Genomic DNA, 11,940 nt, shown 5'->3' with positions numbered 1-11,940 from the left:
AATTGTTGCCGTTTTAAACACCTTTGTCCGTGCCTTTATGAATGGTTCACTACAAGGATGTTTTAATTGACAAGAAAACAGAAAAACCTCAACCTGGAAAAACCACGAGCAGCATCCACGAACTTAAAAGATGTTTAATAAAGGTGAGGGGTAAAATAAATGGTCTTCACAGCTATGACAACCACATCTTGTCACAGTTATTAGGTTCGTGAAGGTATGCCTCACAACACGGAACAGGAAGTGATGGTTGCGTGACATGGCGTGTTAAGTGTAGCGTCATTTTATGAATATATCACACCTCTGAAAACACATTCAGTCAACATTTAAGCGCAACATCTGGAACAGTCACTCAGTGCAGGCCTTCAGTGGTCCAGGCTCATGAGAAGTGCAGTCCCTCTCTTGACCCAGTGATCCGGACTCACATCTCTTGATCTGAGTTCTACACTGATCACAAAAGACGCTCGGCCTGCCCCGCCTGAGCGTACCGGGTAGTAGTAACAGGGACACAGGTATGTACCTGTAAGCATATAACAAGGAGTATCGAGGACATGACGTCACAAACTACATGTAGACCATAAACTGAACATCAACAAATCTAATCAAATAGACAGTTGGAATAAAGAAGTCCAACAAATGGGCTCACCCTTGGCTGTCTTCTTCCGGTTTTCTGCTGGTATGAAATGGATGGTGGGCATAGGAGAGACCATCTGCATCGGTTCTGCCTCCACCAGACTGGAGTTCTTCTTGTCCCAACCGGCTCCCTCCAGAAACAAACCTCGGACATACACCCCATCCTTATAAGGGGGCAGGAAGGGAGGAGAGGGAATAAAGAGCAGGTGAGCAGGCAGAGGGAGAGGCCCCGGGTTAGCAGCTCTTTAGTCAGTATCTTGTTCAGCAGTCTATATGCGACATTTTGTTTTTGCCTGCTCTCTGTCTCTGTCTCTCTATCACTTCATTATCCATCTCCCTGTCTTTGACTCTCCACCTGCTCTCTCTCCCTCCCTCCTTCTCAACCCAGCCGCTCCAGACAGATGGTCGTCCACTATGAGTCTTAGGTTCTGTCCAAGGTTTCGGCCTGTTAAAGGAAAGTTTTTCCTCGCCTCCTTCTCCAAAGTGCTTGCTCTTGTTGGTCAAGTTGGGTTCTGTCTTTCCCTGCTACTCCTGTAAAGTGCCTTGAGATAACGTTCTGTTGTGATCTGACGCTATTGAAATAAAAGTGAATTGAATTGAAAATAAGATGCAGTGAGCAAGAAATAATACAAATCAACAAAATTCTGAAGTGCAAACAATCTGAACATTTTTTTAAACTTTTTTAAAATATGAAAAGAGAAGATGAAATCAGATTTAAGGCCGGGATGATGGGATTTATGAAATTTTAGTGGAAATAGAAATGTGTGTACAAGCAGTCACCTGTGCAGGGTAAGGGAGATTGCTGTCATCCACAGTGGACACTTGAAACTTCCAAGACAGCGTGTCCACCGAGACCTGAAACAACAGTTTGCAGTGTGGTGATTGGCAGGGGGACACCGATGCATTAACTCTGATGAGCTGTTTGGGTTTTCCAAGGCAGCACAGAGGATGCCTGTGGGTGCAAAGACTCTCACATTGTGCTGTCGAGCATAGGACTGCAGCACAGCAGTTAGGAACCCGTTGGGAAAGGTGAAGCCGGAAAGCCAGAACAGTTGGGGCTGCTGGAGCGTCTCCGCCCATTGGGCAAACTGACTGACCCTCTGGCGAAGATCCCTGGTCCACGCCGCCAGAGGCTTAAGCGAGGGGTATGCCTGGTGGGCAGAGCAGAGGACACAGACGACTAAGTCTAATTATCCAACTGCACTTTAGAGAAAAATATGCTTGTTTGTCGGGTGTAACTCTGGAATCAAGTATTTATTCCATAGTTCAATATATTTGTGTTTTCGGACCTTCCCCCACAGTAGAGGCACACGGCCGTCATGGAGGCACTGGAACGTATCCTCCAGGCTGGATGACATCACCACTAAACCTGTGATTCCCTTCTCCAGCTCCGCCAGGGAGGAACTAAAACACAGCAGCAGATCTGTCATTGCGACTGCAGCGGTTTAGAAGTTTCCTAGAAGTCACGTTAGAAGGATTTCACACACACACACACACACACACACACACACACAGAGTTCATACTTGATGGTGTCCAACAGAGAGTTGTATCTCTGGATCTCCTGCAGCAGAACCACATTCAGTGGTGAGGGGCTGTCCTGGAGCAGCAACTTGGTGGCTTCATAGTCGATCACTTCCGGGATCATTCCCCAAACCTCTGGCAGCAACTCTAACACCTGGAAGCACCAGAGGAACAGTACAAAAAACCACGACTACGTGAAACGATGACTTCTGAAAGAGGTCTAAACCAGACACTTACTCCAACAAGCTGCAACTGATCCTCCTGTTGTCAAAACAACAGTTTATCATGTGAAGGGGGTTACCAAAGTGAGGTCAATTCTATCCCTGGGCAAAAAAATAGACACTGTCATAACAAGACTTCACAGAGAGCTTAAACCTCCAGACCCCAACATTAGGCAGGGTTTGTGGAAGAGGCTCATCCTAGTGACTGGTAGGTGTGTGTTTTGCATAGTTCTAAAGATATAAACCAAAAGAATGAAAACAGTGTTAAAAAATGCAGATCCTGACCCGCAGCATCACCTCTAGGATATGCAAACATTCAGAATCTATTGCGTAACCTCCTTGGCGGCGGTATCTCACAGGCTAGACTGCTGTAAAGATCTCCTTTCTGATCTACCTTCCATTGATTTCTATTTTCTTGCTTGTGTTTTCTCCTATTTTCCCACTCATCACTATCGGTCTTTGTTGCTGTTTTAATCTCTAAATGGTGAGTATCAGTCTCTGCACCCTTACAACTTGTTTCATCATTACTCATGTTATGTACCAAAGTCTGAGTAAATTAAGTAATTAAGAAGATTTCTAATCTCCCCTCCGCCCTCACCTTATCCTCTCGGCTGGTCACTCCTGCAGCTGTGGTACTGGCGACCTGAGGCTGCAGGGAGAGCAGGGTCTCAAACAGCAACCTGGTCTCTCCGATCTGGCTCGAGATGTCGGCATTAGGGTGCTGGCCAAACACCTCGGGGTGCTCTGTGGGCGGCAGCATGTTGATTTGTTCCTTGTATGAAGACAGGGGGCCATCACGAGGGACGTAATAGGGGGTCAGGGAGGACAACCTGACAGAAAAAGACGGTGACAGAATACTGATATGAAGCCAGAGGTACATGCGTGCAGCATGCACGTGAGTGTGTTACAGGGTCTCACTTGAAGAAAGGCTGGCTGATTAGAGCATCACAGAAGTAGTCATTTATGTATGTGGTTAGAAGACGTCTGTCCCAGTCGTCCGTCACATGGCCTCCGTAGTTGACCCCAGCGATGAGATACTTCAGTGCATCCCAGGGAATCTCCTCATACTCGTCCAGGTACAGCCTCAACAGACTCTCACTCACCTGGAAAGCATCAAGACAACAACCTTATTCAACCCTTTCCATCCTGACGTTCTTCACTGGACAGCATCCTCGGTGGACTGGACAAGAGAGTGGTCTTTGAAACGTTTGTTTGAACTCTGACCTCAAAGTCTGAATCATTGAAGCCATAGACAATGTTCCAGCCCAGCTGCAGAAACTTCTTCCTTTCCAGCAGGATGCTGTGAAAGAAGCTGAGGGAGAAGAGCAGCTTCTTGTAGAGAATGGGCTTTGAGCAGCAATTGAGCTGATCCTCCGTCACCAGCTGGTACAAACGCTTCATGTTGGCTTTCACACCCTGAGGAAGGCAGGAAATAGAGTTAAACCATATGGAGGGTGTTACATAAAGGATATATGCATATTGTTGGTCAACATGCAAACAACTTCTGTACATGTGTTGCCCTCATTATTTAAGTGTGCTTGCATGTAGATATCTGCAGTCAAATGCACCTTTGGTGGTTCAGTAGTCATCTTGATGCCAGCCTGCAGGATTGTGATGGGAAAATCAGGGTGTGGCGAAGAGCTAAGCCACAGTCTGAAGTTCGGGTGGGGTTTGTCCACCTGCAGCTGCTCCACAAGCTTGTCCAGTTCAGGCATCCATGAGAGGGAGAGGTGGCAGTTGGCGAGGAACACCCAGTGACCTGGGAAAGAAGAAGGGGGCTTGACGGTTTCCAAAGAAACTCTGAATGTTTACATCTTAACTATGACTTCAATGTGGATGAAATCACACATATATTTAAAGCTGCACCCTTGTGATTACCGGAGTTCAGTGAGGATGAATGTTAATACTAGGCCTGAGACAGAAGAGCACAGATGTAGTCGTACCGTTCTTCGCGCCCTGCTCTATCATGCTCCTGGCGACGGGGGCCTGTCCCTGGCCCAGAGATAGGGCATGGAACTGCTTGCTCACGCCAGAGGTGTCGGCCAGCTGCAGCAGGGCTCCTGTGGGGTCCACCCCAGGAGACAGGACAAAGATGAGGGGAGTGCTGCATGTGGACTCCTCCACAACCTGGGCAGAAAGGGTGAGCAAATACAACTGACGTGTAACAAACGCTGTGACACACGTGTGAACATTTCCTTCATTCATATCAAAAGCTTCAAAAGTAATGCTCAAGACAGACGAGACAACACAGTTTAACAGGATAACAGCTGACACTCACAGACTTCATGTCCAGGACAGGTGGCTCCACGTAGCGTGGGCCCATCTTGTCAACGATAAAGGAGGAGACGCAGAGAGAGACGCGGTCCTGGCGTAGGGAGCGCACTATCACCATCCTCTGGAGGTCATTACAGTCATTCCACTCAGCTGCAAGAATCAGAATCAGAATACGTTATTGATCCCAGAGGGAAATTCTATTAGCAACAGTGCTCCACTCAACAAAACTAAGAAATAAGAAATTGAGGGTGTGAACATGCAGCCTCATGGGTAGCAAGGGTAGTGCGGTTAGCAGGAGCTAACGTAGCATTGCCAGTTTCTCCCTTGAGCCGTTCCCAAGGCCGATAAAATGCAGGGGGTTATGTCAGGAATGTCAACAATCCCGGCTTCGTTCATTTCCCTGGTTCATCGTCTTTCAGTGCGATAAATTCTAGTCCGGCAAAATGGTGAAGTCACAAGAACGGTTCGTTGTTCTCAGTAGGATTATGCGATGCGTGTTTGTAACTTCTCGATTATCTATAATGTTTAAAAATGTGAAATTTGTGTCATGAGCACTTTAAGGTAGTTAAGAGAACATATTTAAATACTGCAAAAAACTGTAAAAACAGATCATTTACAAATGATTTTATTAAAGAAGTAATTGTTGGCACTTTGGGTTTGAGTATATTGTAAAGTGGCACGCGTCATGAAAAAGGTTGCTGACCCCTGCTTTAAAGTTACGACACCTTCTGCTGTCACATTCGCACACACCAACAAGCCTCTCTGTCAGTGCAGCATACTTCAGCATCGTTCCAAGTGTGACTAATCTGCTGAAGCAGCTCCAAACAGAAGAAACACACACACACACCTGGTAGTGAGGCATTCTCTGGCTCAGCGCTAGTGAACCAAAGGTTCCAGTCTCGAGGGTTCTGCTCAAAGGACGCCATGATGCCGTGGAAATTGGGTAACTTATCCAGCTCTGTGATGTTGTCCCAACTGGAGTCTGCCAGCCAGCTGGTACAGGGGTTATCCATCTGTTCCTCCTTATCAATTACCTAGAAAGACAGCCATCAATTTAATAAACCATCCTTCAATCAATCACCAGCCATCACATCAATCATGGAAAGAAATGTAGACAAATCTGCTGATGGCTACTGAATACCATTCAAGGAAATCACATTGAAATGGAACCATAAGTTTGTATTTAAATGTTGTTAAACGTATTTGAGCAAACTCACATCAGATTCTTCAAAGCCTTTGGAAATTAAAGTATTTATAATAAAATAAAAAAGCGAGCAAACTTTATTATTTTCATTGTTAATGAATGAATTTTGAGCACTACAAACACAACTAGTACAAGGGGCCCACACACATATATGTATAGGAGCCCCATAGCATGCGGAGAAGGCATAGGGTGACGCCACCGCCTCGATCGGCTTGAGGGGTCGGTTTTGTGGCTTGTACAACAACTGTAATTTTTGCTCAATTACAGTTTCTTAAATTACATTTATTTTCAAAAATATATTTGTGATTTCTTACGAGTCCTCCTCGGAGGAAAAAGCTATACTCCTCCATGTTGAGATTTCCGGATGCCTCCAAGATTTTGACACACATCTGAAAGCTGAAGAGCAGCTTGTGGACCTCAAATAGACCACGGCAGGTGTATCTGCAGAGGACAATTTGAATGTAATTATTACCGGCGGTAACAATAACATTTTAAGGCCCTGGGCCTTTCTTTCCGTCTTGACTCACCTGTATACTGCGTACGTGTGGTAGTCATTTAGGTTGATGATCCTTTCCTCCAGCTTGTGGCCGTGCTTACTCTTATCTATACTGAGGTTGAACAGGTTAATGTAGGCATCAAGTGAAAACTGGTACATGGGGTCGATGTTGCCCATGTGGCTGAGGATCGAGAAGAGAATAGCGGCTCGCTGGGCGCATGGGCGGTAAGCCTGGTAAGAGATATATAGTTTAAATTAGCAAGGAGACAAAGTTATCAGGAACTCCCATCCTCCTAGAGGTGTAGAATAAAAGTCCCATCTCGTTGTCATCCATACACCTGACCTCTCTGGCGGAGTCGATCTCGATCTCAGTCTGCTCGCTGCTCTTCAGCTGCTCTTTAACCTTAATGGATGTCGCTTGGCTGGTCTGCAGGGTGGTCACCAGCTGTTCATCATCCAGCAGAGATCCCGTCAACTCATTCAGCAGCCTGGCCGAGCAGATACAAATCATACACAACAACTGTAGAATGAAACCCAGTGACACCCTGACACCCTGACAGACCAACAAACACAATTGTTAACACAAGCACACATCACAATCTTAATGGCCAAAATTACGGTACGTATTTTAAGAATAACTCATAACTCTTGGACAAGTTTCTTAGGGAAAGGGGTTCAGTACTGCTACTCAGGATGTGTTTACTACTACCAAAATGACAATAGGTGTAACTGCTATTGTTATCTTGTACCGTGGAAGTTCCAGTAAAGATACCAACATGAGAAATACCCAGAGTCTATGCACCCAAAAAAACGGAACCATGAGAAGTATACACTATCCCGAAAAGAGAAGTGACTTAAATAACTTCAAACACATTTTATCTGTATCAAAGTTGATAGCTTTCGTTAATAACAATGTAATAATGATATTGTTATGGATAAGGTGAAAGGTCACGGCTCCAGATGAACAACCTGAGGATCTCATCCTGCAGCTCCTGCACGCTTTTCTTCCCAGAGGCGATGCTGATCACCAAAGCATCCTTCTGTTCTTCCAGCTCTGGACGCTCCTTTCGCACCACAATTCCCAGTAGCTGGGCTTCCAAACCCTACACACAAACACACACACACACACACACACACACTTTATAGGATTATTTCAGACATTCCATTTCTTATGCATTTATCGGGGATGTTTAGCCGAGTCATTCTGACACACACACACACACACACACACCTGCTCCTTGACAGCGAAGTTGACTATGGTGGTCTTTGTACAAATCTCTGGCGTGTAGTGGGGGTTAGAAAGCTTGGTGGTGATGTAGAAACGGAACTCTGGATTGAACTCCACCTCCTTATCACCCAGCTTCAGCAGCAGCCTGCCACCTGGGGTACAAAACAGATTCAGGAGTCTCTCATATTTAACTCAATACTATCTTTTTGTTAACTCCTGCGTGTGTGTCTAACCTATCTTTGTCACGGACTTGTTGAGAATTGGATTTAGAGAGGGGTCCAACTGCCCCTGGACATTCTGCAGCAGAACAGGATTCCCAAACTGGATGGCTTGCTCCAGAATCTGAAGGTAGTCTGGCATTTGAAAATCTATGACTTTCAGACCCTGCAGATGTAGACACACAATCACACAGGCCAGAAAAAGACAGCCAGCACATTGAGCTTTTGTTCATCACATAGCCTTACTATGAGCTCAAAGGTAAAACACACTAAAACACACACACGTTCGACAATCACAAACAATGCGGCATCGCTATAAATGTTGACATATCATGTTAAATTCAGCCAATGGGCATATTCAATGTTTTTTTAAAGTCAATTTTATTAGAATTTTCTAACTATTTCTTATATTTATAGTAACTCTGTACTTGGTGGACTACCACGAAGATCGACCGGTAAATGGAGCGCTTTGCCTTTCGGCTCAGCTTCCTCGTCACCATGATGGTGAAGAGAGTGCAGACACAGGGACGCGTGCACATCTTGTGCACATCTTGTGCACATCTTGTGACGTCACAGCAGGCGTGATTTCTTCCAGACGTGTTTCAGGAGGTGATTACAGACCTTTGAAAACTACGAAGGATTGACTGGATGGTTTATTTTGCTGTTTTGGGGTTGATAGTAGTGTAGAAGTATGGGAAAAATGAGTTTTTCATAATATGTCCCGTTTAAAATGGAAGGTTCTTCGACCCAAGAAGGTTTCTCTGGTCCATGAAAATACATAAATATCCATGACTGTTCCAGAAATGTAAATGTCCAAAAGAAATAACTATTGACAAACGAATCCACGCAAGACTGGCTGAGATGAGACTTACTCTTTTCGTCTCCATATTCCTGATCCACTTCAGAGCTTGACCTTGAGGATCCACCATCAGCGGCCATCTGACAAGAACAAATACTCAACAAAACAAGCCAACATAACCAAATCTCAATATAAATAAAACAAACTTCTTTTAAAATTGTAAACTGCAGCTAATCTGAAGATGGCATCTACGATACTGACCGGTTTCCTCGGGTGACGATGACGCCATTCTCAGTAGAGAATACATCAGAGGGGAGGCCCTGAATCTGCCAGTCCCTCACTGTAGTGGACTTGGACAGAAAAGCTGCAAAACTGAATCCAGGTGTGCATGGGATCCCTGAGTCCTGCACCTGAGGACAGAGAAAACAGACAGCAGAAGACATGTTGGCATAAGAATGCGGAAAGCTTTTCATTAAACTGCAGGATATGTGTATGGTGTATGAGTTGTGTGTGTCACCTCCTTCATCCAGATGGCAAGTAGCTCATCTCTATAGCTGGAAGGGAAGGGCCCCATGTAGGAGAGGAAAGACGCTGCGAGCAAACAGTCTCCTACAAGGAATCCCATGTTTTCCTGAAGATTCTGAAGCATAAGCACCCAAATTATGATGAGCGCATGACACAAAGAAGGTCATTCTTTTGTGTGTGTGTGTGTGTGGTTATGATGAATTACAGCTAATTTCTCCTCCCAGGTGACCCTCTCCCCGCCAAGTGCAGTCATCAGCTTGTCAGCTCGGTCCAGTTTAACCTCCATGTCTTGGGCTTTCTGCCTATTACTCTCCTTCTTGGCCAGCTTCTCGCTGTACTGCTTCTCCAGCTCGTCTACTTTCTCCCCCACCTGCTCACAAACACGTCAACATGAACAGGCTCCCTACAATGCTGTTCACATCATTTTTCCTTAACTGGGGCCTGCGGCTAAATTCCGTACCTCTTGCAGCTTGTTCTGGGCCTCAGCCAGTGCTGCCTGTTTCTCTGCAAGCTGGGCCATCGCAGTGTCCAGTTGGAGCCGCTTGGGCTGCACCACCCTGTAGTAGCGTCCATAAACCTGAAGATAGATGCATCCAGTTATTTTTGCTTCTTATTTTGCTCTTCATATATTAATTTGACTAAGCGGTGTCTCAATGTTTTATGATTCCTCCCTGGCTATAGAACTCACTGCTGCATGCACTACATATGATCTGGGAAATATCTGCTATCATGTGCATTTGTGTCCACAGGCTGGTATCCAACGGACTCCTTCTTACCTCGATGGCTCTGACCCACATGCAGAGCGACTTGGCAGCCAGTGAAACATTGCCTATGATATTTGGCATGAAGTTTTCATTCTTGCAGTACTGGCTGATATTCTTCAACACACGGTCTGAGATGTTGTCCTTGTCAAAGTTGATCAATGTTTTTATGAAGGTGGACTCCCCTTCATGAAAATATTTAAAAGTTACCACATTTTTTTCAAAATAATTAAAATCAAATAGGTTTTTTTCACAGTTTTCTGGTAACCCACTGATTCAAAGGGAAATAAAGGATGTCCTGTTACATTGATACCACATGCTAAAATGTTATAGTACATTTTACTTATTACATGTTATTACAATGTTTTTTCCCTCCTATTTGGTTGTCATTTTGTTGACACCCTTTCTTTCCATGTTCCCATTCCTCTTGTTTCTTTACTACCGTAATCACTCTCTCCTTCTATCTCTGATCTCTGCGTCGCTGATGTGCCTTACCCAGCTGTTTCTTGGCCTCGGCCCAGGTAGGCTCTTTGCCCAGTAATGTCATGACAGCCTGCAACACCGTCTCTACCAATGCTGGGGGATGAGCGTATGATTTGATCTCTCTCATGTCCTTCTTATCCAAAGTCTGTAGCGCCTATGTGCAACAACAGCAAGGGAGGGGAAGAGAATGTGTGGATGCGAGAAGATTCATGGAAATGTAGAAAGGTGGAAACACACAGAGGCAGGATTAAAGCAATCAACAGCTAGGATAGAGATATACCTCCATTGCTTTCTCTAAGGCAGGCATGGCCTCATCCAGGTCTTTCCTTGCGTTGTCAGCCATGGCTTTACACTCGACCTCCTCTGCTCCAATCTTTTCACTATTTTCAGTCACCAACTTCACAAAAAAAAAAGATAAGAGCACACTTACCTAAAATACCTCTTTCCTATAAGCCAACTGCCACACAACCATTCAAACATAAACCACTAGTTTACAACTCTTCAGATTATGGATTAAATCTATAGTGTAGAGCCATTTGTGTGGCAGCAGCACGGTGGCACAGTGGGTTGCACTGTTGCCTCACAGCAAGCAGGTCACGGGGTCAAATCCAACTCTGGGACCTTTCTGTGAATGGTTTGCATGTTCGCCCTCCGTGGGCTCTCTCCAGGTTCTGCAGCTTCCTCTCACCTCCAAAACCATGTAATTTAGGTGAATTGTTTGCACGGAATTGTCCGTAGGTGTGCGTATGTGCGTGAATGATTGTCTGTCTAAATATGGCCGATGAACTGGGGCTCGTCCACGGTGTACCCCACCTCCCACCTGTAGATAGATTCTGGGATAGGTTCCAGCATCCAGCACGACCCACTACGTGGCACCGGATGAAGCGGTTGGAAAATGAATGAATGAATGAATATTTTATAGCGCTTACTCTCTGCTGTTTATCAGCCTCTGTCTTCTGCTGTGCGATGACAGGCAGGCACTTCTCACACTGCCGCTGGGACTCGGCCACCTCTATCTTGGACTCCTCCAGGTCCACCGACATGACCTCCACTCTCTCACGCGCGTCCTTGAACTTGCAAAGGCCGTTACCAAGCTTATTTACCTGTTCAACCAATTCAGTGCGTTCCACTGCTAACAGCCTGGATGGACACACAGGTAAAAATAATCCAATGATCAATGGCACAATTGTGATTGACAGGCATTGAGTGATATGATTAGACAGACGGAGACAATTATCTACAAAGGAGGATCAGTGCAACTTATAATGGAAGAAGATGGATGACACCAATGAAAAAAATACCCCGGTTAGTGCTCGGTCTCTGCTTTTTTATTTTACTCTATCCTGACAAATAAAAACTCCAAAAGTAGCTGAGGCACACATGCCTAATGCTACACACGTACATTTTAATTGTGTGTTGATTCCACTTTCCTGCTAAATATGCATATAAGCATGTGCATAGCAATCAGACACAATGATAACATGAGGAATAAACAACTTAAAGTAGACCATTTGCCAAATTAAGAGTTTGTCACAGACAGTGTTTAAAAAGGTTTACACTGCTTTCGTCTTACTAGGCA

The 11,940-nt window shown here is 45.1% G+C and overlaps 1 protein-coding gene across 1 annotated transcript in view; it reads right to left on the bottom strand.

Moving 5' to 3' along the window:
• Positions 1 to 362: 362 nt before the first annotated feature.
• The window catches only part of LOC137915938 (dynein axonemal heavy chain 2-like), a 42,882-nt gene continuing 31,304 nt past the window's right edge, over positions 363 to 11,940 (bottom strand). The window contains exons 60-87 of the mRNA XM_068759060.1: positions 11,291 to 11,501; positions 10,642 to 10,758; positions 10,374 to 10,515; positions 9,894 to 10,063; positions 9,578 to 9,694; positions 9,323 to 9,487; positions 9,110 to 9,232; positions 8,854 to 9,002; positions 8,666 to 8,732; positions 7,809 to 7,959; positions 7,579 to 7,727; positions 7,317 to 7,450; positions 6,691 to 6,835; positions 6,379 to 6,578; positions 6,166 to 6,292; positions 5,495 to 5,681; positions 4,652 to 4,797; positions 4,317 to 4,500; positions 3,942 to 4,132; positions 3,598 to 3,789; positions 3,292 to 3,476; positions 2,972 to 3,203; positions 2,155 to 2,306; positions 1,920 to 2,034; positions 1,605 to 1,781; positions 1,411 to 1,485; positions 644 to 794; positions 363 to 517 (exon numbers count right to left, since the gene is read on the bottom strand). Coding sequence (XP_068615161.1) covers positions 363 to 517; positions 644 to 794; positions 1,411 to 1,485; positions 1,605 to 1,781; positions 1,920 to 2,034; positions 2,155 to 2,306; positions 2,972 to 3,203; positions 3,292 to 3,476; positions 3,598 to 3,789; positions 3,942 to 4,132; positions 4,317 to 4,500; positions 4,652 to 4,797; positions 5,495 to 5,681; positions 6,166 to 6,292; positions 6,379 to 6,578; positions 6,691 to 6,835; positions 7,317 to 7,450; positions 7,579 to 7,727; positions 7,809 to 7,959; positions 8,666 to 8,732; positions 8,854 to 9,002; positions 9,110 to 9,232; positions 9,323 to 9,487; positions 9,578 to 9,694; positions 9,894 to 10,063; positions 10,374 to 10,515; positions 10,642 to 10,758; positions 11,291 to 11,501 — 4,309 coding nt within the window. The remainder of the gene's footprint in view (positions 518 to 643; positions 795 to 1,410; positions 1,486 to 1,604; positions 1,782 to 1,919; positions 2,035 to 2,154; positions 2,307 to 2,971; positions 3,204 to 3,291; positions 3,477 to 3,597; positions 3,790 to 3,941; positions 4,133 to 4,316; positions 4,501 to 4,651; positions 4,798 to 5,494; positions 5,682 to 6,165; positions 6,293 to 6,378; positions 6,579 to 6,690; positions 6,836 to 7,316; positions 7,451 to 7,578; positions 7,728 to 7,808; positions 7,960 to 8,665; positions 8,733 to 8,853; positions 9,003 to 9,109; positions 9,233 to 9,322; positions 9,488 to 9,577; positions 9,695 to 9,893; positions 10,064 to 10,373; positions 10,516 to 10,641; positions 10,759 to 11,290; positions 11,502 to 11,940) is intronic.

The sequence above is a fragment of the Brachionichthys hirsutus genome, unplaced genomic scaffold (assembly GCF_040956055.1).
Source record: "Brachionichthys hirsutus isolate HB-005 unplaced genomic scaffold, CSIRO-AGI_Bhir_v1 contig_727, whole genome shotgun sequence".
Lineage (NCBI taxonomy): Eukaryota > Metazoa > Chordata > Actinopteri > Lophiiformes > Brachionichthyidae > Brachionichthys > Brachionichthys hirsutus.
The sequence above is the reverse complement of the archived record's forward strand: the minus strand, read 5'-3'. Positions and strand labels throughout refer to the sequence as shown.